General features: G+C 27.3%; 2 protein-coding genes and 1 pseudogene across 12 annotated transcripts; 2 read left to right on the top strand and 1 right to left on the bottom strand.

Moving 5' to 3' along the window:
• The first annotated feature begins 254 nt into the window (after positions 1-254).
• On the top strand, positions 255-4,919 carry LOC122577806 (serine/arginine repetitive matrix protein 2-like). 5 transcript variants are annotated; one of them, XM_043749398.1, is made up of 7 exons: positions 255-390; positions 1,050-1,370; positions 1,657-2,298; positions 2,515-3,298; positions 3,500-3,554; positions 3,672-3,701; positions 3,882-4,919. In XM_043749398.1, exons 2-7 carry the CDS (start codon positions 1,054-1,056, stop codon positions 4,805-4,807), a joined length of 2,754 nt encoding a protein of 917 aa, XP_043605333.1. In that variant the 5' UTR covers positions 255-390; positions 1,050-1,053; the 3' UTR covers positions 4,808-4,919. The 5 variants fall into 5 exon arrangements, with proteins under 5 accessions (XP_043605333.1, XP_043605332.1, XP_043605330.1 ...); XM_043749397.1 differs by having other exon boundaries at positions 275-674; XM_043749396.1 differs by having other exon boundaries at positions 373-390; positions 957-1,370.
• A 3,484-nt stretch (positions 4,920-8,403) lies between these two features.
• Positions 8,404-11,919, bottom strand: LOC122577807 (speckle targeted PIP5K1A-regulated poly(A) polymerase-like). 7 transcript variants are annotated; one of them, XM_043749402.1, is made up of 6 exons: positions 11,435-11,919; positions 11,120-11,260; positions 10,495-10,699; positions 10,342-10,424; positions 9,969-10,268; positions 8,404-9,873 (listed from the first exon to the last, which is right to left on the bottom strand). In XM_043749402.1, the coding sequence occupies exons 1-6, from the start codon at positions 11,436-11,438 to the stop codon at positions 8,426-8,428; spliced, it is 2,181 nt and encodes a 726-aa protein (XP_043605337.1). In that variant the 5' UTR covers positions 11,439-11,919; the 3' UTR covers positions 8,404-8,425. The 7 variants fall into 7 exon arrangements, with proteins under 7 accessions (XP_043605337.1, XP_043605336.1, XP_043605339.1 ...); XM_043749401.1 differs by having other exon boundaries at positions 11,428-11,917; XM_043749404.1 differs by having other exon boundaries at positions 10,495-11,022; positions 11,113-11,260; positions 11,384-11,910.
• Positions 11,920-14,576: 2,657 nt separating this feature from the next.
• Positions 14,577-24,842, top strand: LOC122577810 (annotated as a pseudogene).
• Positions 24,843-24,979: the final 137 nt, after the last annotated feature.

The raw sequence follows: 24,979 nt of genomic DNA, 5'->3' as shown, positions 1-24,979 counted from the left end.
TCTTATTGTCCATCTTGATATTTTTCGACTCAAAAGATGGACGATTTTCCCTAGCGAGTACGAGACCTGTTTTTATGACCATGTAGTACTTGTAAGGAACAAATTGAATGAAAGCGTTTATGTGAATCCTTATTATGAGATTAATATTTATTTGATAAAACAATGAAGTAATTAAAATCAATAATATAATTCTTTATACTGATAATGTATCATTTTAATATTGTTAATTAACGTATTGAAATTCATATGAGTATACCCTTGTTTTACACCGTACCTCAAATCTGTTAGTAACTAATATGGCGGAATAGATAGATGTTGACTTTTCAAGATCCGGATATCTCGGATTCAAATATTTCTACATAATAGAGTTTAAGAAGAGACAAGTTAAATGTAATTCATTTATGTCATTATTGGTACACGTTGTAATTATCATTGAGGTCACGTGTTGTGTACTTAATTGTACTGAGTATTATTAACAATAAGTGCGTATATTACCTATTAGAACAGTCTACTTGGCAAACAACTGTAACTTCGGTTCTTAACGTAAATGTATAATAAGCGTCATTTACAAAATCAAGAAACATACGACTTTTTAATTATTTTGATTTTAAATAAAGATAATACGACTTACGTAATGAGAGTGTTAATATCAATTTTATATATTCCATCGAAAGGTTAAGAAATGCGTTTATTATTTAAAGTTCAATTTATTAAAGAATACCTATAATTGTGTTAAGTACATTATTCAAAAGAAATTAAATGTACTTAATAATGAAAATTTTGTATTACTTTAATTATTACGTTTTAATATGTCTATTACATAAATGTTTTACTAAAACGTATCATTACAAGTAGATATATTGTAAACTTTAAAATTAAGACTATAACATAATAATGTCCTTTGGAAACATTTGAATCAACTTAATTTTATCGTAAACCAAAAATTAAATTTTTAGAATATTTGTTATAAGCTTATCATGACATGAAAGATATGAAATGTTAATTTTATAGTGTTTTTAGTTAACTGAACAGTTTAGTTGATCTTTCAGAAAAATGTGTGATTTAGCAAAAAAAATGAAAGATTCAAGTGTTAAGAACAATGTGCAAAATGAATCAATGGATCAGTTTTATACAAAACAAAGTGTTGATAAGAAAGAATCTACATTAAAAAGTACAAATGAAGATGTTCAACGTGCAATTGAAGGTTTAAAGGATATACCAGATGAGGAACTTCAAGAATTTCTTGATGATGAAGATTTTATGGAAGGTTTAGATGTTGTTGATGCTTGGGAAGGTGATGAAGAAAAGGGTCGTGAAGTTGAATTTAAAACTACCCATGTTAAGGATCAAGAACAAAAACGTCCTTCTAGGTAGCATTAATCATATAGAATACATATTATTATAACTATTTCTTATTATATCATAAAAATGAATTTATTATATAATATTATGTAATAATTACAAATTATTATAAAATATTATAATGGCAACAAACTTTCACATAGAGTCAGTTTATAATTTATAGTTATACATATCATAATTTTAATAACTAATGTTAAATTATAAAATCAATGTAGTCTATGTTTGAAAACTTAAATTCTTCCCTTTGAATAATTAGTAATATACAGAAAAAGATTATTATAAGCCTACTTATAGGGAAAGATATCGACGTGACCACAAAGGATCTTACAATCGTGAAAGGCCGAAGAGAGAAGAAAAGAAACATGAAGAAATCCGTCGCGATCCTTCTAAAAGCACAAAAGATATAGAGAGGGACAAAATACGTACAAAAAGAGATAATGAAAGCAAACTTCTAGCTGAAAAAGAGAAAGCAATTAAACATTTGTTGGACTCTGATAATGTTGTACCTCCAGGTACAGAAACTGAAGCCATTCAGAGTATTACAGAGAGACAAAATATAGAACAAGCACAGATGCATGTGCGTAGGAGCCGAGAGCGACGTAGAAGTATAGAACGTCAAAGAGGAAACTCATTACGGCGTAGAACTCCAGACAGAATTAGACTAAATTCTCCTCGACGTAAATCTCCCCTAATATTAAGTCCAGAACGTTGTAGAAGTACTTTCAAGATGAGCAATGAGAGACATCGAAGTCCACTGAAGTTTAGTCCTGACAAAAGAAGAAGTCCAAGATTTAATTGTGCTCGTAGAAGCCCTTTTGGATTCAGTCCAGAACGACGAAGAAGTCCAATTAGACGACTTAGTTGGGAACGAAGAACAAGTGCAGATAGAAGATGGAGTGCTGAACGACACAGGAGACGTATAAATATACATGAACGGTGAGAGGACATTATTTTTAAGCGTATATAACTACTTAAGTTTTACTGTAGATATAAAAGAATGTTTCTTGTATAAATCTATTTTGTAAAACAAGTTCGTATAAAATTTAAATTTAATGTAAAAAGTTTTTTGCTTTTATTAAATTATATTGGTGAAATTTATTAACGGATTTAAATTAATAAAATATTTTAATTTTTAAAATTTAAATTGTCAAGCCGAAGAAGTCGGTCCCGTGATCGACAACGAAGTCGCAGTATGGAACGTCTTAGAAGAAAGGTCAGCCGCTCACCAATTAGTAGACGTTACAGCCCTCGTCGTCGAAGTCGAACTCGAAGTAGATCATTAGAACGTCGAAGGAAACGATCTCCCTTTATTAATGAACTTACACGGCAACTAAGGAATGAAGCTATAATGACATCACACATGAATTCTGGATATACACATCCTTCGCCTATGGATGGCATATCACCTTTAATGAATAATGTATATCAGCAAGAAACAGAATCTAGACCATCAATGCCAATACCATCTTACATACATCAAACTGGATTAGCACCACCAATGTCATCAAATATAACAACTGGTGGTCCACCTTTCATGAATTTTGAAAATTCATCTCAGCCAATGAATTTTGATTCTGTTCCATTACATCCATTGCCTCAAACTGAATATGTTTCTGGTCCAGTAATGTATAATCAACCAAATACTGGTTCTATTCAGTCAACACATCGACCAGCACTTCTTCCAGCACCAATTTCATCACCACAACATGAATCTGCTGCATCTACAGTGGAACATATACAAACATATAATTCATCTCATGGCATTCCTTCCACTCGTCAATCTCCAATTCAAAATTTTGAATTTTCTAATAAATCTAAGGATACAATCTCACAAAACTATAGGGAACGTAGATTTACGGATTCTTATAATGGATATCATACCTCACAAGAAGAACGATTGAAGACTCCTGAACCACCAGTCATCTCAGATACAAAAGTAATTTTGTTATATATTATAACAAAAAATTCTTTTTTTAAATAGCTATATATTTTATTCTGTATTAGCACATACAAAACAACAAATATTACTTTGAAATTAATGAGTAATATCTTTACGTACCTTTTCATGTAGTGTGCAGTTAAATTTTTAAATCTTATATGAAAACATTAATATTTGTCTTATGAATTAATTTTACAGCAATTTGAAAAAACAAGTTTATCCAGTCTGTTAGAAGCATCTGTTTCCGCTAAAGGTGCGAATATATTTAATTTAATTACTATTCAAAGCTATATATACAATATTTCAAACATTTTTTATGTTTAATAAACAAAATTATTAGTTTATTTCTCACGTTTTATACATTTTTTAGATTCAACTAGTCTGCCAGTCTTGTATCCAGGTAAGAATAATTTAATTTGCCAACTTATGATGGTTCTACAGTTTCTACAGTTTATCTTTAAGTAAAGCAACATTATTAAATAAATTTTTTAACATTATTTTCTTTTCAATCTAATTCAAGTACAGTGATATAGAAATGAGTAAATTAATTCTACATAATTTTGTTTCTGTTTCACAATAGGATTCAAACCAGAAATATTACGTCACTGTGAACACGCTTTACGTGAACTTCCTATTGAAGATCTTCGTTTAAAAATGAAAGGACGATTTTTCTATGATCCAAAGAAGGAAAATATACGAAGTGAACAAAATGTATATTCGTCAAATTCGATTCTTTTACAAAAGAACAAAAGCAAAATCTATTGGGAAGAAGAGGAAGGACAACATCTAACTTCCATAAAGCAAAATGTACAAATGCACCAAAAAATTTGTCAAACTGATGAAGTGGAAACAAATACAAAATTTGTTCAAGCGAGTGTTACTATGGTAGATTTTGAAGTACAAGTATATCCTCAAGATTTACAATATGCTGTTAAAGAAGAAAAACGACCTATTATGGATCGTTTAGATTGGAATGTGCGTGAAACATTTGATTGCACACCTAAATTTCGAGAGGCTGACGACTTGAGATGGAGTTTAAGTAATTCTTCACAAAAAAGAACTTGGAATAGAACGATATCACCTCCTAGAAGAATTGATGACCGTAAACATCGTATAGATTCTATATCTTCCTTAGATCATGGTTCAAGAAATATGAAATTAGAATCTCCAATAAGAAACAGAGATAATTTCTCCAGTCATAAAGGATCTGTACGAGATCATTATGTCCATGAAAGATACTCACCTAATTACAGGCATTCTTTAGAAGGACGTGATGAATTTCATGAAAACAGAAGTGATCATAGTCGAGGTGAAAGTCCAATGATGCTAGAAGATTCTGCAGAAGAATTGGAATTGGAACATACATTCCAAAGGGGAACAGATTGGCATGGAAGAGGAAAGTTACCAAGAGGTAGATCAAGTTCACTACTGAAACATGTGTACAGAGGAAAACATTCAGGTGGAAGATCTTATCGCGGGCGTGGAAATTTTCGTGGAAAATTCTAAAATTATTTGCATAAAGCACAAACACTAAATGTAGAACCATGTAATCAAATATACCAATATATTAAAAAAGTTATAGTCTATTCTTGCAAAAATTTGGAAAGAAAGGCATGAATTTATCGTTTTATTTAAAAATTAAATTTTTACATCATATGTTAAAATTATTCCAAAAATTATTACTAAAATAAAAATACATTTGAAATACAGATTGCATTTGAACATTACATCATAAATAATCAAATGCGTATATACATAAATATTCTTCACAAAATATAATAACATTATATTTAAGGTGTAAATTATAAAATCATTTATATGTAATGTGTTTTGTTGAATAAACATTTTGCGGGACAATACAAACAGGTGGAAGAAAAACACTGTTTATGCTATCATTGAATTACTAATCAAATATGTGGTAATTATGAATTTCATATATTACATTAATCACGATTTATTACCTTGTTCTATTATTTATTATTAACCATTTTTATAAATGTAACTGAATTGTTCAACTATGGCCAATATTGAGAAAGAAAATTGAAATAACGTTTTACTATACATATTATAATATGTATTAATTAGAAAAATTATATTCGTGTAAAAAAAATTTCAAGTTTCATTATATATTCATATATCAATTAAGAATTAAAAATTGTTCTGTATTATTTATCTTCATTTTTCATATATTAAATACATATCTAAATTTTGTAATTTTAAAACACAATATAAAATTAATGATTTTTCCATTTAAAAAATTCTATCAATTTAGAAATCATTTTATATGCACGCAAACATAGAAAAAATTTAATATTGAGAAATAACAATATATATATTTCCTTCGAATTATATCTTTTTAAATACAAAAGACAATAAATATAATTAAAAGCGTACAAAAACTTTTAGGTTAAAATATGACGTCCCCACAAATGTTTTAAGACGTGTGTAATACAATATGAATTTAATAATAATGATCTATTATGCAAAAAATGCTTATGATTTTTACAAAAAAGAGATGAAATAATATGTTTATTTTTATTTCTATTGCTATTTACACTTTCATTAAAACCATGAACATAGGAATATTGGGACCCCTAGGTCCATGATTAAAACAACACTACAAGTCATATCAACATTTTATCTTTAATTTATAGTTGGAAATTGAAATCACGATTATATAAACATATTTTGTTATTCGTATACTGTAGCCTAAGAAAAACTATGCGAAAATTGAGTCGTGACTAGTTGTAAAATATTAACATGAAACATAAGAATGTCCTTATCCTGCGCGTGCGTGACATACTATAAATATCTCAGACAGAACAGTGACACTATTCATCTCTGTCTCACAAGAACGAGAACTTTGTTGACTTTCCATGTTTATCTTTCACGATTAGATATGACTCAATTTTCGGACGGTTTTCCCTAGGTTTCAGTATATCAGTGTGGAGACCTGTTTGTATGATCGTAATCGTGGTCGTGGTCTTGTCCTCATTCGACAGATTATAGGTATATACATACATATATCATATAATAAATGCTCATATTTAAAACAGCATTACAGCCTGTGGAGTGCTGAAGCATTCTGCTTGCGTTACAACTTGAAGCAATTTGAAAACTAATTCAACGTTTGAATGAAGAAATACACAACGAGAAAATTAACTTGAACAATAATTTATATTTAAAACTGAATATTTATAGTAGTTTCATATTTTTGCGTAGTTCAGAAAATTATGATTATAGCTAAATTATTAGGTCAAAAATAAAATTCTAACAAAAGTAATACAATAATTACGTTTATTTTTTATATTTAATACACTTGGAATCATAAACTATAGACTGTAAGTTATGTTGTGTGATCTTTCCAAGATTTTGGGGAATTTAGCGCGGTTGCAGCCTGTAACTGCTCGCGTTATAACTTCAAACAATTCGAAAACTAACTCAGCGTTTGAATGAAAAAATACAAAACGACAAAGATTAATTTGAAAAATAATTTATATTTAAAAATGAATATTTATAATAGATTGACTACTTTAACAAGGATTTGTACTTTTATGAAATTTATTTATACTCTAAGCTTAGCGTGACAGCTCTAACGGTTCAACGATTCTAACGATTATCTCTGTTTTTGGGTCACAGAGTAACACATTTATCTGTTGAGTAGCCGATTTATTTGTTATTCAATAAGACAAATTCTTATTAACTAATGCTAATAAACATTAATTTGATTGAGATTTACAGTATTAGAAAGCGAGCGATTTATGCCTTGGCAATGTTTTTTCCCATGATAACGAAAGTAAATGCGAAATTTGAGAGTAATGACAGTTGTTACTGATAAATAATTTGACATTTAATCAATAAATTTGTTAAATAACTTTTGTTCATTGCTTTGGGTGCGCTGCTATACAGTTAGATTCGCAGCGTTAGAATTTACCCTATTATCATATAAGATATTCACGTCAGAGGGAGCCATAGTCATACACCAGTTCACAACAATGATAATAAAATTGAACTTACAAGATAAATTTTTTTCAAGTAATTAAGTATATAGACTAAATAGAGGATAATTAAGAGTAAGTTAAAATATATATAATAATATATGTAAAATTATAGTGTATATCGAGGTTGAATGACAGTTGAAATAAGAAATCTATGTAAATCAATCTCATTTTGTAGCTGGTAGTCAAAGATTAATAAAATATATACATATATGTTTATATAAAATAAAATTGTAATAAAAAGTAGAAATAACAAAATTAATTGTGATATAAATGTGGTATATATCAATAACTTCAAATTTTTGTGATATCTTGTAAGTTTTTGTAAAAATAAATAGATGTTTTTTTAAATAGGTCTTTCTTGACGAATAAAATGTTTAAACATGAAGAAACGATTAAAGAATTATTATATTCATATTATTTTTGTATGTATGATTTTTTTTTAAATATGTACTAACATTTATTTTGAAATACTCATTATTAATGAAAATAAAAATTGTACTATTGTACATCATACATTATCAGCCTTGTGTAATTAATGAAAGTAGATATCTTAATTTTACGGTTTATCTAAATCCATACATGATATAAAATTAAGCTTTTAAAAGTTTTTTTTTCTTGCAATTAGTATATGGTGTATTGATTAAAAAAAATACAATAATATTTTGAAACATTAAACAGCAATAAAATTGTTTAAGCAGCCTAAAATTTTTGTGTATATATCATACCAATACAAATATTGCAAATTTTTCGTTTATTAGAATCGTTTTATATCATCTAATTTATATTACTTATTTTGTTATTATACAACTATTAATTGCTGTAATATATTTTATAACTTAATAGTTAATAAATAATCCTCTATAGTATGAAAATCATATTTACTAATAAAAGGAAGATTTGTGGAATAAATAGATAAGAAGCTTTATTTAAATGTAGTTTTGGTATACTAATGACATTGAAATTAATATCTATATTTTTAAAAAATCTACAGTAATCTAATACATTTTTAAAGAAAATTCATATTTTATAATACAGGTCAAGATGTAATTCCTATTATTTTTCACGTTTTGGTCCAGAATTAGGTATCTAATATACATAATATTATATATATATGGATATAGTATTACGATTTATTAAATTGTTGCATATGTATCAATGTTCGTTTTATTATTTCAGCTATCTTACCTCTAGCAAAACAGGCAAATTCTTGAAAAACATGATCATCACAATGTTTATTACTTACAGTTAAAATTACTTTTAAGGGATCTTTCTTTTTAAATGTACAAATAAAATCTAAATTTGTTCTATTTATTATTTTTTCTTTACCACAATTTTCTATTGTTTGTTCTGACATAAGAGCTTCCTTCTGCAAACAACTCAAACTGGGATCTAAAACATTATTGTCAATTCGTCTATTGCGCCATATGCAATGGGTCCCAGTACAATGAAGTGTAACTGTTTGCTGCTTTTCTATATGCACATCTGATAACATCTCAACTTTTTGCTGCTTTGCTTCTGTTTCAACTGGAAGTACTTTAACTTTTACCATGAAAACTTTTTCAAAAATATCTTTTACTATGTTGAAAACAGTAGAATACCAGTCACCATTTGAAAATTTCGTTTTTTCTGTAGTGTTTACACATGTTTCCATACTATTTGATCCATATTGAGATTGATTTGCAGAAATTGTAATATTAAATTTACCTTTCTTTTTAAGATCTGTGGTGAGCAAAGTTTTCATTAGATCTTTGTAATCATTTTTACTAGATATCGCACAAATTTCTGCACCAATTGCACAATATCTTACAACAGAATCCAATGTGGAAAATTGTGTGCCTGTTGTAACATTATGACATAGTTCTATAGGGTCTTGTACACACATTGGTTTATTAACGTTGAATTTAAGAGATTCATCTTCTTTTACACATGCTTTATATCTATTCATGCATGATGGTAAATTTTTTATATTTTTAAACTCTGATTCTGTGTGTACCATTCCATCTATCGGACATATTACTTGCGATTTAAATTCAAAAGTTGCATAAAAAAAGAAAAAGCCATGAAGAAGTTGTGGAATACTATTTTCATTTGTAATTGGTGGTAATACTGCATTTCTGTCAAAATTAACTTGCCATCCATTTATAATTTGTGGTTGACATGTACTTTTCAGTATCATTAAAGGAGGAATAATATTAACAGATGGCTGTTGTAAGTAAAAAATAATTAACAACACTAAAGCATAATTGGATATTTTCTGTCCACTTGATATTTTAAAATGGCGTGCCCAATATTTAATAAGCAATATTAGTGGTTTTAACCTGTGATCAAGAGATATGCAATATTTTATCAAATAACTTTTATATACACCCAAACTATTTTTGAATGAAATATCACAAGAAACATTTGTCCTAACATAATAAAATTTTATAATAGGTGTCTTAGCTTTTGGAATTAATATTATGTTAGAAAAAACACAGTTCATTCGATACATAATTTTTTTTACTTCTTTAAAAATCTTATGCATAGTCCATGCATCTGTTGATGTACTTTTACTTTCATTTATTGGTTCACCTTCAATAAAAGGATATGTACTATTATTAAAAAGAATAATATAAATACATATATTATAAAATAATAATAAAATTGGATAAAAAATTGTGTCTTACCAATATCCATATATATATCTAAATCACATTCTTTAAAACCTAATCCAGTTTGAGTTGAACCAAACCTATATGTTTTACACCTTGGAAATATCACTTTAAATATTTTATCCATTTGTGTACAAACAGATTTGTATCTTGTTTCTAGTTCAATATCGGTAAGTTGTACTGTATTTAAAAATATCATTAACTGATCATCAAATGTAGATTTTTCTTCAAATATATATTTTATGTTATCATAACTTATAGAATCTGTATTTTCCACGGGACTATTTTGTTTCTCTGATTTTGATCTTTTTAAATCTTAAAAGAAGATATTTATAATTTACAAACATAAAAATATATATATATTTTTCAAATGAATAATAATACTCACTATTATGTGCTTTTCTTTTTTCTATATTCAGCTTTACATTATCTATCCAAATTGGTTTATTTAATAAAGCTTCAGCAGAACTTCTACATTGTTAAAAGATTATAAATATAATTACAATATCAAACAATACAACAATATTAAATGTAATTTTACCTGTCATAAAATTCAATTATGAGATAACTTGGACCAAATTGATGTCCTTTAATTATACCATATTGTTGAAAAAAATGAATAAGTCTACGAGCAGGAATAAATTTCGGTAATGGCAAAACAACAATTGACCTTTCCATAACTTGCAATCGCTCCAGTCCTTTTAAATGTTTCTTACCTGCAAGATGACCTTGCAAGGCATATTCATCTTGAAAATACAATGAGCATATGTCACAATGTTTTGACATTTTTGATTAAGTATTTAAAAGCACATAATATTTTTCACTTCAAATTTATCAAAGTTTTATCTGTTTTGTCTTTTTTTAGTACTATTCCCATTTAAGAGATTAATCTTCTTTAAATTATATCTTTTTTTTTAAATATATAATAATGTAATATTATCTTATTTTTACAACATATCGGCTATTACAGAATATTTTACTGAAATACAAATAAGTCTTTTTATTTTGTACAAAAGTCTCTTTTCTCATTCAAAATGCACTAATTATTGTATTTATTTTTTACTTCCACCTTAAATAAAATAGATAAGTAATATTTAGACTTAATATCATTGACAATTTTTTAATTTAACTTATATTAATTTTGTCAAGAATGTTTTACCATTTACTTTTTAAATTGCTTTTTGGTCTGTTCACATATTCCACAATGTATTTTAAGAGTAATACATTGTTTAACTTAGTATTTAAATTCTTTCTTATAACAGAGAAATACAATAAATGCACTTTTTTCTGAAGTTGTATATTTGAACCTGTAAATAATACGAACAATGAAACAGTCCAGTTTTTATTAACTTCAAATTTTAATCTGAACTTATAAAAATAGTATTGTTGACTTATAATAGTTATAAGAATCAAATATTAGATTTTAATACATTATATAAAGATGACAATAAGTAAATATGAAATTAGTATTTACACATTACACATCTACATTGATGAATAATTTAGTTTACTTTATTAGTTTCCTTTCACATAATCGCTCACCGATAAATAACGAATATACAACATTCTACGCTTTAACCTGTCCTAACCTAAGGTTTATTTCCATTGCTTACGATTTACAAACGTTTTGGGGGAAAATATCATATGTTCCTTACGGCGAATTACTGAATGTTAACGGAAATGACGTTATACCGTTATTGTTGTAAATGAAGCATATCAAAAAGTATTTTTAATTTTCGAAAATGTTGTAGATCTGTATTTGTAACAGTACTGTTACAAAGTTATTTAAAATTTCGTCAAATTTTAAACACGTGTAAAATGAAAGCATAGCTCAAATTAATACTTGATAACTTTATGAATAGAAGAAAGTGACACAATAAAATGTTATCTAAGGTCTCAGGCATGCTTATAATGTTTATCAAATTATTTTTGGTATTGATAAATGTTATTAAGTTTTACAAATATTTATGTTGGATGTTCTTACATATTTAATATTAATATGAATATTTCTAATGAAATATTTTATATACGAGATTTAATTTTGTTCTCATAATATTTTATAATATAACTTAAAATTTACTTTTATCTTTACTTTGGATTTCCAAATTTAATTTGAAAAATTTCGTTTGGATGAAGTTCTAAGCTGAATGCATATTGTGTAATTCTTTACATTACAACATTATTGTTTCTAGAATCTGATGTCATATAAAAATAAATATATAATATTTTTAAAAGAAATTCAACAAAAAACATTTTACAAATTTTGTTATAACCCATCATATATCTGTGTACTTTTAATATCTTGTAACTACTTAAGACAGATTACTGAAGATTTAAAATATATAAATATATTTTTATAGTGTAAATTTATTGAATGTAATTACTTTTGTTAAAAGAGTGCAGTTACATAAATCTAATTTTTCAATAAAAGGTTTCAAACTAAGTGGTATAAAACATGGTATATGTAATAAGTGGAAAATAGTTTTTAGTACTTTTAAAAACATGTTTAAAGGAATTACTTTAGCGAATGTAAGATTAAAAAATAACTTCAATTGCTTTTTATTAATATGATACTTGCAATTTGATTTTACTGGATTAGATTCTTGTTATGGATTAAATGCCTCAAAATACTACAATATTGAAATTTCTTACGTCCCTTTTTAAATTGCTCCAAAAGCAAAGAAATAAATGGAATAGGATCTTCATAATTAGCAACAATATTATTTTCTATACTTTCTTTTATATTAAAGCTATATATGTATTTCATTCCCAAGTTTATTTATGTCTAAAAGACAACTTATCAAACTTGTATAACTTTTATAACATGGTAAAGATGAAAATGTATAAATGAATATCTAATTCTTTGTTTATATATTACAATTTATGATAGACATTTTGTTTAGGAAATATTTCCCATTTTTTGTTTTCTTATTTTCTTAGCTTTCATTTGAGTTAAACCTAAAATAATAATTTATTATTAGTAATTTATATCATGGTATTTAAAATTTTTTTAATCACATTGAATTTACATAAGTTTAAGGTTATTTAATGACATATAAATAATACATACATATAAGAGTATCAAAACTTATTTGAAATATCATAAATATGATATTTAGTATGTAATATATTTGACATAAAAAGCCTTTAGGGAATATTTCTTTCTGTAATTTTTCTTTAGTTCCTTATCTATTTCGAATGTAATGTTTTCAAAACATTTATATAAATATTCCGATAATAAGCTCTATGTCACAGAGACTTCAGAACCAACATTTATCGAGTTGTAATAACATTTCATGACGTTAATAGTGCCTATTTTTGGAAAAAGCAAAAAAATTAAAACTATGGAAATGTAAATAAATAACCAAGATAATAATAAACTAAAATGTACAAACTGCTGAAAGTTTGTATTAAAGGTTTTTTTTTGTACTTCATGCAGTAGAATTATTCGTTGTTTATATTTTATAATTAAAAAGTCAATATGTGAAAATGACGATACTTTTTAATACAAAAAGAGCATAAATATCAAACACCGGTATCAAAATATCAAAACTACTTGATTAGGGGAGAATGTTTGTATATGCGCATTAAATTGGTACGCAGCCTATTACGGATGCGGTGAATATTTTGGATATCGCATTGTTTCTCCTTTCGTACGAATAGGATATCTAAACTATTAAAATGTTATCTTTTAAGAATCTTTAAATAATTTTTAATTACGATATAACTACTAAGGCAATAATCTATTTTTCATACAGTTATAGTTGTTGCATAAAATATTAACATTACATATCAAAAAACTGCTATTTATGGAACACATTGCATAATAGCGCCGCAAGATCTATTAAATATTACGTATAAAAAATTTATATATTTAAATTTATTATAATAAACTTACAAAAAATTGTATTTAATACTGGTTGCATATATATTCGATTTAAAAAATTATTTTCCTAATCAAAGGGAGATTTGAGACACGAAGTTTATAATTTCATAATTAAAATTTTTAATGATAATGTAAGAAAAATTTTGCATTTTTATACGATTCTTAAATAAATTGTCTTATAATATATATTAAAAAACAAAAAATTTTTCCGTATAAATTGATTTTGTACTTTATAAACGATATTTTACTGATTAGTTTTGCTAAATAAAACTATTGAATTGTTTCATTAAATATTACATCGACAGGTAGAGTATTACATCAATAATACTATCATAAGTATATATGTATGTATATATACCTTATTCTATAATATATATCATTTTAGAGTTTAAGATGTGTAATACTTATGAAAAATCACTTAAAAATTGAAAGTTTATTAAAAGTCTATTTATACACTGCATATTAGAATTAAAAATTTTCATTTATCTAGTGCTTTGTGGTACTATATAACCTAGTTTACAAGATTATATAAATATATACATATATGTATATATATATTTTTTAACAGCAATTTGTTTAAAATAATGTAAAAAAGCTGTATTTATATAATTTTAGTAAAAAAAATAGTTTAAAAAAAGTGAAGATGCAAGGTTGAAAAAAGTGACATTATAAAATATTTGTTTAAATATAATTAAAATAGTTGAATTTACATCACAGATAGGGTTGGTAAACCTGAGTATGAGCAAAAACCACATGGAAAAGGTACTGATGATCAGTGGGAAGAGGTGAAAGTATTACGAGACAGAGAAGAACGACAGATGAGAAGCGCCACAAAACGGAGATGCGGACGTTTTAGAAAACATTCGGCATGGATCGAGCTCCATGTTCGCCCGTGAAAGTGATGCGGTATATCCGCGATTAGGGGATACAAATCTCGTGTCTAGTGGGAGGACGTTGAATAGTTTGTATGCGTTAGTTTGTGAGTCAGTATTTGGAACCGGTCGTTTCGAGAGTGGCAAGGTTAGTTTAAGGGTGTGTAATCTCTCGGCGTGTCAGAAAGTAGCGTGGCGAAACGATTTTTGGTTTGGTCTCGGTGCACGAGGAAATCTTGGTAAAAACCGATCGCGACAACACAAAGTAATACAGTTTAATCGAAAGAAAATATCGGAAAGAACGACGGAGAGGAGAATACTAATAACAAAGGCAAAAATAATAACGTTAAAAGTGGTGACGAAGGCGGCGACAACGACAACGACAGTGACGGCGACGACAGCGGTGGCGCAAGGTGTGAGGACGAGGTGAATGCACGGCGGCCGCGGTGTGTGCCAGTGGTGTGCGCGCTCGTCGCTCGTGGAAACCCGCCAAAACCCGCGGCCGCGAACAACCACCAGCAAGAGCAGCAACAATAGCAATAACAACAGCAGTAGAAGGAAAAGGAGAAGGAGGAGGAGGAGAAGGAGGAGAAGGTGGAACAGCATTAGCAGTAGTAGTAGTAGTAGTAGTGGTAGCAGCAGCAGCAGCAGCAGCAGGAGCAGAAGCAGCGGTAACGCGCGACGTTGTGCTGTTTTGACAACTTTCCGCCGCGTCGGGGCGTCGCGCCGTTTCTCTCGCGGCGGCGGCGGCAACAGCAGCAGAGACAACAACAACGGGATCAACTCGTTTTAAGAAGGTCGTTCGTGACGGCGGTTACAGTTGCGACGCTGCTGACCCCTCAGCCTATACGACGACGACGGCGGTGGCGACGACGACGGTGGTGGCGGCTGCGTTGTTATTATTTTGCCGCGGTGCTTTTGACCCTACAAACCGGGCGAGTTCATTGCAGCGCTTTCGCGGGGGTGTCAGCCAGTTTTATTACTCCGGCCTTCTCCGTCCGCAGCAGCAGCGCCGACGGCGCCAGAACCATACCACGACGTGGTATATGCAGCATGTCTACTAGTGTATGTACTTGATCACACCAATAATCCAGGCACGTTGAACCGCCTATTCATAGGGCGAGAAGTTGCCGACAACTTCTGAACATTGACTTAGTGCGATATCTTGACCGAGTCAACTGAAAAGAACTACAGTGACGTTGCGACTGATTGTGAGAAAGGACGCGACGAACCACGTGATATACCTGTCGTCGGGCCGCGTCATGCAAAGCATGCTCGACTCCCCGATGGCCATAACCTGAATTGAGCCGATTTGACCCGATTAAACCCGATTCAACGTAGTCGCAGTTGAACGAACAAGCAAACGAACGAATGAAAGAAAACAAACGGTAGCCATTGACTTTTTTCGTCTTTCCTCGTGCTTGCGCTCTCGTTATTCTCTCTGCTGTTTTTTCCTTGTGATAAAGAACACGCTACCGCTTTTTGCGATTAACATGAGGATGTTCGCTTGTGAGTAACAAGTGTATTATGCTTTGATGGTATTATTCGTCTAGTGTGGAAACAAAGTAAAGATTTAATCACAGGAAAGAGATCAGTCAGTCTGCTTCTAACAGGTGACTAGTTGAACAAATGGACGGATTGATCGCGATACGTATACTGTTTCTCGTTCGTTTAGTGTCCTCTCATAACGGTGTTAACTTGAAATAATCATGCTATGGAGCACTGTGCACTTAGTGTCATTGATACAGTGTCGGTATAGTGTCAACCGTTACGTGTAATTGTCTGAAGGTGGTGGCGTGGGAGTCCGACATTTTAACCGCTCGTATTCACGAAAAGATACAAGTGTCCACGTGTGAAATACGGTCGCCACTCAGGCCCGTGAGAATCACAAGTCGAGCTTATCAACAAGATTTTTTAGTGTCTTCTCTGATAAGGAACTTACTATGCGTGCGGTTAATATTTGATTTCATGGTCACGATCTATTTATTTTTTCATTTTCGTGACCACATCGTTCATTACCAAAGAAAAAGGTGTCAAGCACGTTTCTTACGTCGCACAGTGGGTTATTTGCTCGATCTAGTTGGACAAAATTCAGTTTTGTTAAACTCATTACAGGTAAAATAACTTTTTATCTGAGAAAGGCAAGTACTACAGAGGCAATAAACTGCAACTGTTTTCATCTTCACATTAACATGTATAGCTTTTGATGATTAATTGAAACTTGACCGTGTCTCACAGCGAACGTACATTTTGTTGCTTATTTTCGCGATAATAATCTTTCAAATTCGTCACTTTTTTTCTTTTTTTAAAGGTATTTGTCAGTATCAAATTATTTCCTAGATTGTCCTGAAGTAGGTAAAGGTGCATAAGTCTCAAGCATTTTAATTAAAATTTCATTCATTTCAACGTACTTAAAGAGTATTAAGGAAAGGAATTTTTTAGTTAAATTTAAAGGATTTATCATCATAACTTTAAAGGATTTGTTAAAATACATGAATCTCCTTATGATCATTGTGAATATAATAAATGGTCATATGTGATATGTTTTCACTAAGGATTGCTTTTACTTGAAAATTTTGTTTTTAAGACCATCTTGGGTTAAAACAATGACTCGAAGAGATATATATCAAAGAGAAATATATCAAAATATATTTCATATAATGCAACAAAAATAACATTATAATACTAATGAAAAATTAAAATTTGTCAAAAATTACATTTTGAGTCATGAAGAATACTTGGAGGATTAGACCAAGAAAATTAAAAATAAATTTCCATATATAAAGTCCGAAATAAAACATACATTTTGTACACATATCTTAGTTATGTTTAATTGTATATACATATTATTATATTTATCGACAATAACAATTAAACCATTAAAAAGACATTCTAATGATTTTTTGTCTTTAAATTGTTTTAATTTTATCACAAATAAGCCAGTAATCATGTTGTCGATCAAGCAAATAACAGAAGTAATTTTGACCAGCTAAATTGGAAAAACATCCCACTGTGTGTCAATTTAGCAATTTTAAGAAAGAGTAAATGATGGAAATTGTGTAATTTTGTTTAATAGCAGAAGAAAGGAAATTATAATTTTTAGAAACCAGTGTGTCTATTGACAAGTTAGCAGCATCGTTGAAAAATATCTGTGCTTTGTAGTGAAGTGTTGGATGGTATTTTATCAAGTGTCTAACAATGAAAAATACCTGGTGAGTTAAAATTTTAATATATAATATTTATAAAAATATGTAATCATTTGTTCTTGCAAAGCATATGTTTTAATTAGTTATTTGAGATAAAGAAAATGGGAGAAAAGAAGGTAAACAGAATACAGGGGGGAGATTGGTAATAGAAAAAACTAAAGAAGTATAATTTTATACTTTTATTTATATTATTATTCTTTTCATTAATGTAGTTAGAAAAAACGTGAAAAAATGAAGGAAGGAAGAGAAGAATATTTATAAACGAAAAAATTCATTTATTTTGTTTTTAGTTCTTAAAGCTTTAATTTTTAAATTATGAAATCTTATTGTATTGTGTATTTTGAAATGTTTGTAATGCATCGAAAAGGTAAATGGACTGAAAATAGTGTATAATAGATTTAATTATTTTTAATGTCCTTGTATTTGTTTATATCAATTAATTTTTTAATGTTATTTTTATTTTTTATTTTCCTTTTTAAATTTACGATTTTGTGATTCGTGTAGAAACGAATGTTTCTAGGTTAGGTTACTGATCATTATTACTTAACCTCAAATATGGTTAATTATCTCATCTCTTTTTCTTGATCTTACCTTAATTTCACTGGTTTTCATTATTCATACATGTTAATAAACAAAAAAAGAATTTCAAACAATGTAACTGTTTTTTCCTTTTCCTTCAAAATTGTATATCGATAATTTGAAATTAATAAATGTCTAGTCTAATTGTCATCAATTTGTTATTATTTATAAAGTTTTACTCTCTACTTTTTGTAAAAAGGTGTATTTTTTATAAAATGAAGAAGGTTTAACTAGAGATGTATTCAAGATCGTTTTATTGTTCAATTAGTAAAGCGAGATATCTTACATAAAATGTATTGCTATTTTTGAAATTATATCAAATATGATATTAACTTGGTTATAAAAAATAAAAGTAATATCATAATGTTTAATGTAAGTATTTCAAATGGTTACAAGTAGGAATTAAAGCAAGTTATTAATTGCCAATATAATATTATATTTTTTATATTCTATTTGAATAGTTCCTATATCCTATTGTCAGTTATAGATTTTTAACAAATTGTTAGATTTCATAGTTTATATGAAAATTGGTTATAAATTTAATTCCATTTTAAAATAAAAGTTAGATTATAACATATAAGAATAAATTTGATTGTGTTATAGAAATTTTAAATTTTATGTCATTGACTTTTTAATGGTTTTTTATTTTAAAATATTCCATACTTTAAAATAATAGTATGAAACTTTCAAGTTTGTGCTTCATGTATTGTTTATTCCCATATTGTAAGTTCTAAATTATCATATATTTTAAAAAGGAAATCACATATTCTTAGAATATTTGGATTTTAAAATATGTAAAATAGTTTTGAGTTTTTAAAATCAATGTAGCTTCCATCATTTTTGAAACATTAGAGAGAAAGAAGCAAAGCGAAAAAGGCTATTATATCGTAAATTTTAAATTGAGATTATAAGATTTGAGAGGGTTTTTCTAAAATTAAAGTTACTGAGGGTAAACATAAAGAAGTAAAGGTATAATTCTTTTAATTTCAATTATTAGTTGTTTTATATCTATTATATTATTTATTTTTATAATTTATTATAATACGCGCAACAACAGATCAGGTTTATTAGATTTTTCATACTTTGATACGATGAATAATTTTTTAAATATTTTACATTTGTTAAATGTTTACAACAATAAAAACTTAAAGATATACACGCAACAATATGTTAAGTAATGTGATTATAAGCTCTTAATGAATATTGCAGTATAAAAGAAACAATATTATTATGTATATATGTGATATTTACTATTACTTTTTAATACTGCACGTTTAATAATGATATATAATTGTTAAGATATTTGTATCTATAATTTCTATTATTGTTTAATTAATAATATATAACCTGTACAATCTGCAATTGATGTATAAGTGCAATGAAAAGAAACAAGTAATGTAGAATAATGTAAGATTTGCAATTATTTATTATTGATGCAAATTATGATTAAAATTGATTTATTGGTTGCACTAATTCTTAATAGAAATATAATTTTTAAATATAAAATTCATATCTGTGTATAAACTAAACATTTAATTTTTATGCTGATATTACAGAATTTTTTTTATATTTCATATTATTCATATTTTAGTTATAATTTCGTAATTAATTAGTGCTAATATCTTGAATGTTATGACTTGTTTGATATTTCATTACTTTGATATTTATAATTTGTTAAGCATTGTTACAACTTTATTTATTGGTTAATAAATGAGTTATTAAATTAGTAAAGTAGTACTGATTATGGTATTTAATGGTAGATTTAAAAGTATTGACTTTTTAAGGTGATGTGCATTAGTACATATTAAATTATTATCATGTTTTTAGTTTTCAACTAAGTCAACTATTTAAGATCAATAATTAAAATGTTATAAATATATTAGATCATTTAATATTATAATACATGAAATATGTTCATGAAGTATAATTTCATTTATATTGAAAAAAGCACATTTTTACTATCATTGTAAATCGCACATTATTTTATCTAAGTTATTTAAAAATGTAAAGTTACATAAAATTTTATGATAGATATTTTATAATAAATATGAATATTTACAGAAGTACATAATATATGCCACGTAATTAATATTCTAGATCATATTAGAAAATGGTTATATAATATCATTCTTTCTATTTTATATTTCAGAATTAAAAAATAATCAATGTGAGAAATTATAAATTGGTGTTATGTGTACTATGTTATCATGTATATTATATGTTCATTAAATCTTGGATATTGATATTAGTTTTGTCGTTTTAAACATTTAAAAATATTAGTTTCATCATTTAATTAATAGAAATAAAACTTTGGTAATAAAAAAAGTATAAAATCATGTCACATACGTACACTTGGAATTTAAATCTCATTAAGAATTTGATTTCTTTAACTAGAAACATATTATATGTATATGGAGACATAAAGCAAAACAATGTCTGTGTTTTACATGATGTATATTAAATTATTTTTTAATATGCAGATATAAATGATAATACTGATGATGAAAATTTGTATAAAGCAATGATTCATGATAAAATGTGTGGGCTTTGTTGGATAACTTCTAAGTATTGATATTTGATTAGAGGTTTAATGAAGAAAACAGTTGCTTACTTTAATGCAAAATTAAAACATTATTAACTTTTCTTTTGCATTATACAGTTAGTAATATCTAATATAATATCTGTTTTTATAATTTGATTTATCATAAAATAAATGTAGTCCATAATAATATTAACTTGATTATAATAGGGTAGCAATATACAATAATATAAAAATTAAAAATCCAATATAAGAATCTAATGCATAATAGTATAAGGAATTAGAAATAAAAACCCAGCAAATTTCTTGTAATAGGCTCTGTGTTTAAAGTACAATGACATAAATAAAATGAAATAAAAAGAAATATTACTTTGATTGTTACTATAAATCACTTACATCATTTCTCCTTTTGATAAAAATTCTACATTGCTATATATTCACTACAAAAATCTTATAATGTGATATTTGATATTAAAGCTTTGTACGATACTTTTTGATAAAAGTTCAAATAACAATTTAATATATTTTGTTTTAAAATGTGTTATATTTTGTTTTATGATATTGAATATTTATAATATGTGAAGATTAATGTTTAAATTCAAAGGATCTGTTATACATAGTTTGTTACGATAAACATTAATGAATGAATATAGGCTAAATTAATTGATAAAATGTAACTAGATTATGTATATAAATATCACTCCTAGTTTATGCAATGTTATTGATTTAATGTATGTATGTATGTATGTATAATCATAATTAATCTGAAGTACGCATTACAGGATATGCTTCATAAAATAAATTAGAAGTTTAGTAAATAAAGTACCATAAAATTGAAATATTTTTCAAAAAAATTTTATGCTTTTATGATCTCTTTTATAATCTTAAGAAATACAAGGGTGATTTAAAATAATAAAGTTAGGTGAAGTAGTATTACTTGTTTAATTATTATTCTGTTTCGTTTATTTCTTAATTGTAGCTTTGGTTTCTTGTTTCTTTGCTATTCCATTTTGATGAATATATAGAAATTTATAAATTTCAGTAAAATAAAAAGGTATAATTTAGATGATCTTGATATTATTTGGTTTCCTTCTTAGAATGCATTTATATTTAGGTTATTATTAATTATTTATTTAGTAGGATTTTTTATTGTGCCTGAAAAATATTATTTATTGTTTGATTGTATCATTTTAATTTTTATACATCTTTTAGATTAATTTTTATACATATGTTATCGGCAATTGGTGTATTTTAAAATCTTATGGCACGTCAAACACTATTATTAGTACTAAATCATCAAATTTCTTCAAATATGTAAAATGTCGATGTAATACTTGCATGTTGAGTCGAAAATATCTAAAGCTGTCGAATTATATATTCTTAAATAAAAATATCAGCAATTAATTAAATAAATTGTTACTGGCTTTTTGTAACTAACTTTACCTAGTTTTATAACAGTATGTAATAATATCCATAATGCCATAACCATGATAAAATTGAGAAAATCTATATATATACATCTTGATCAGTACCTAGAAATACATACTTTGTTCTTGATGTAATTATTAATTATTATTCTGTAATATAAATTTTATCGTTGAAATTCCGATTGTTTAATGATATACTCGCGAGATTTCATGATTTTAATTTTATCTATAATACTTTGTTACATTTGTAAAACAAAAAAATATGCTGTAGGAAATACGTTAAATTAAAACTTGTTAAGTTCGATTAGGATCAAAATTATTTAGACTATTTTACTTTTCTTTTCATTAAATAAACCTATATATAACACATCCTACGTGCGCGTATGCGGAAACGACGTGCCTAATAATAGGCGACACGTTTACCGTCGACACTTATTGGGTAGCTTACTTACGAGATATATTTTGGAAGTAATATGATTGACATTATAAAATGTATTTTATATCTTATGTTTAAGAAGTAAGTTATATATACAATTATTGGTTGAAGTATGCTTCTCGAATTTTGCTAAAAATTTATATAAATATGTATTTCGATATTTAATTAAAGACGTTTAAAAGGGATATCAACGAACAAGAATGCTTTATTTTCGGTGGAAAAGGAATTATTTTTCCCCCCTTTTTTTCTTATAACTTGTAACGTGTGACTGTGATAAAAAAGTAGGGTTTTATAGTATATTAAAACACATTAGTGATTTTCTCAATCCAAGTTCAAAATTCACGATATTGTTGAATTTTTTAATTGTTAATTAATATTTATAGATGTACTAGATCATAAGTCTTACTGCAATGAATAGTATATATATCTTGTTCCCGAAATTTTTTGTAACATGAAAATTCACTCTTTTTCAGTATTTTTTCTAATATCTACACAACAATAAATAATAACTTAAAAAATTTTCTATTGTTATTCTATTGTTATTTATATAGTATAGTGTAACATAATATACTACACTTTTATTGGTCCTTGTACTTTTATTGAAAATTGTGAGAATTGGGAAAAGTGTCCGAATCTGTGTGATCGATTGTACATTCATATACATATATATCTAATACTTGCATTTTAAATAATAAAGCATTTAGAAATGAATTCTTTCGATAATAATTTCATGTTACTTAAATATCCATTTGATATTTAATTGTATTCGTTAAAAAATTCATCATTACTATTGTCACTATTAATTCTCTGTTCTTCTTGTAAGGGTTAAAGTTGCATGAAAGTGTAACAAATTTAGTAACAAATACGTCTTAGATTATAAGCACGCGCATCAGTTCCTAACCTAGCTTTTATACGTTGGGTGACAAATATATCACTGTAATTAGAAGTACTCGATACGATATTCTAAGATATTTTTAAGTGTAGAAATTTTTAAGAAATTAAATTATTTCATAAAATTACCAATCAATAAAATATGTATATATATGAATATATTTACAAAACAGGTGGTACACGTGGTTTGTGGATCCATAATTAATGAAATTATAAAATTTAAAATTTTTCAAGATGAATTTATTTTATATATTTTTTTTTATATCAAGATGAATTTAATTCTTGATTTGCAAGAACTTATGATTCTTTTTCATAAAAAAATAAATTAGTTGACACAAGTATTAAATAGCGCTTTAATGGTTTACTGTTTGATTTCAGACATCAACATCACAAAGATCATGGAAGTTGATAGTGAAATTGAATGAGAATTCGTTTCATCGAAGAGTGGAATTTACAGCGTAAGACGACAAGTGAACTGATAGCAGTAAAAAAAAGAAAATAAAGAACTGAACGTATCGTTGTTGAAAATTGATAAAATTAGTTAAAAGGACAGAAAGGGGTTTAGGAACGAAAAGGATTACACGAGGGGAGAGTATCGGAAAGCGAGTGTACACATTCGTGGATTGCGTAATAAAAAGGGAGAGAGAGAGAGTGAAAAAGAAAAAAACTCAGTGTGTTTGTAAATAAGAGTTATTTTTCGTATGAGGGAAAAGGAGCTACATCGACGTCGAAACGAGGAGAAACGAGTGAGAAGACGTTTAAAAGTCCTTGAACGAAAGAAGGTTCGGAGGACTTTCTCTCTCTCTCTCTCTCTCTCTCTTAGAAGGATATACGAAGGTGATAAAACACTAGTAACAGAGGATAAGAAAGAAGTGAATGAAGGAGAAAGAAATACAGTGTCACAATTATTATCGAGCCTTTTTTCTATAGCCTTCATTCAAAATCAATCGTGTTTCTTCCACTTCTAGAAGAATATTATTCGCGAAGAGTGACTAGTTTAGATTTGAAAAGACTGAAAAAATTTTCACGAGAAGCAAGAGAGAGAGAGAGAGAGAGAAAAAGAGAGAGAAAGAGAGAGAGTGAGCGTATAAACGGAAGTAATATAAGAAAAAAGAAAGAGACCGTGAAAAAGAACACCTGGAAAAGAAGGGCTGAAAAGAAAGAAAGAAGAAAAAAAGAGAAGTGTGTGG

The sequence above is a fragment of the Bombus pyrosoma genome, linkage group LG2 (genome assembly GCF_014825855.1).
Source record: "Bombus pyrosoma isolate SC7728 linkage group LG2, ASM1482585v1, whole genome shotgun sequence".
Taxonomy (NCBI): Eukaryota; Metazoa; Arthropoda; class Insecta; order Hymenoptera; family Apidae; genus Bombus; species Bombus pyrosoma.
This window is presented reverse-complemented; position numbering and strand designations above follow the sequence as displayed.

Coding starts and splice junctions, on each gene's coding strand:
- LOC122577806 (XM_043749398.1), top strand. CDS start 1,054: ATGTGTGATTTAGCAAAAAAAATGAAAGATTCAAGTGTTAAGAACAAT. Junction 1,371..1,656: donor GAACAAAAACGTCCTTCTAG/GTAGCATTAATC, acceptor GCCTACTTATAG/GGAAAGATATCGACGTGACC. Junction 3,299..3,499: donor CAGTCATCTCAGATACAAAA/GTAATTTTGTTA, acceptor TTAATTTTACAG/CAATTTGAAAAAACAAGTTT.
- LOC122577807 (XM_043749402.1), bottom strand. Junction 10,700..11,119: donor ACCAAAAAGCAATTTAAAAA/GTAAATGGTAAA, acceptor TGTATTTTCAAG/ATGAATATGCCTTGCAAGGT. Junction 10,269..10,341: donor AAAAAGAAAAGCACATAATA/GTGAGTATTATT, acceptor TCTTCTTTTAAG/ATTTAAAAAGATCAAAATCA.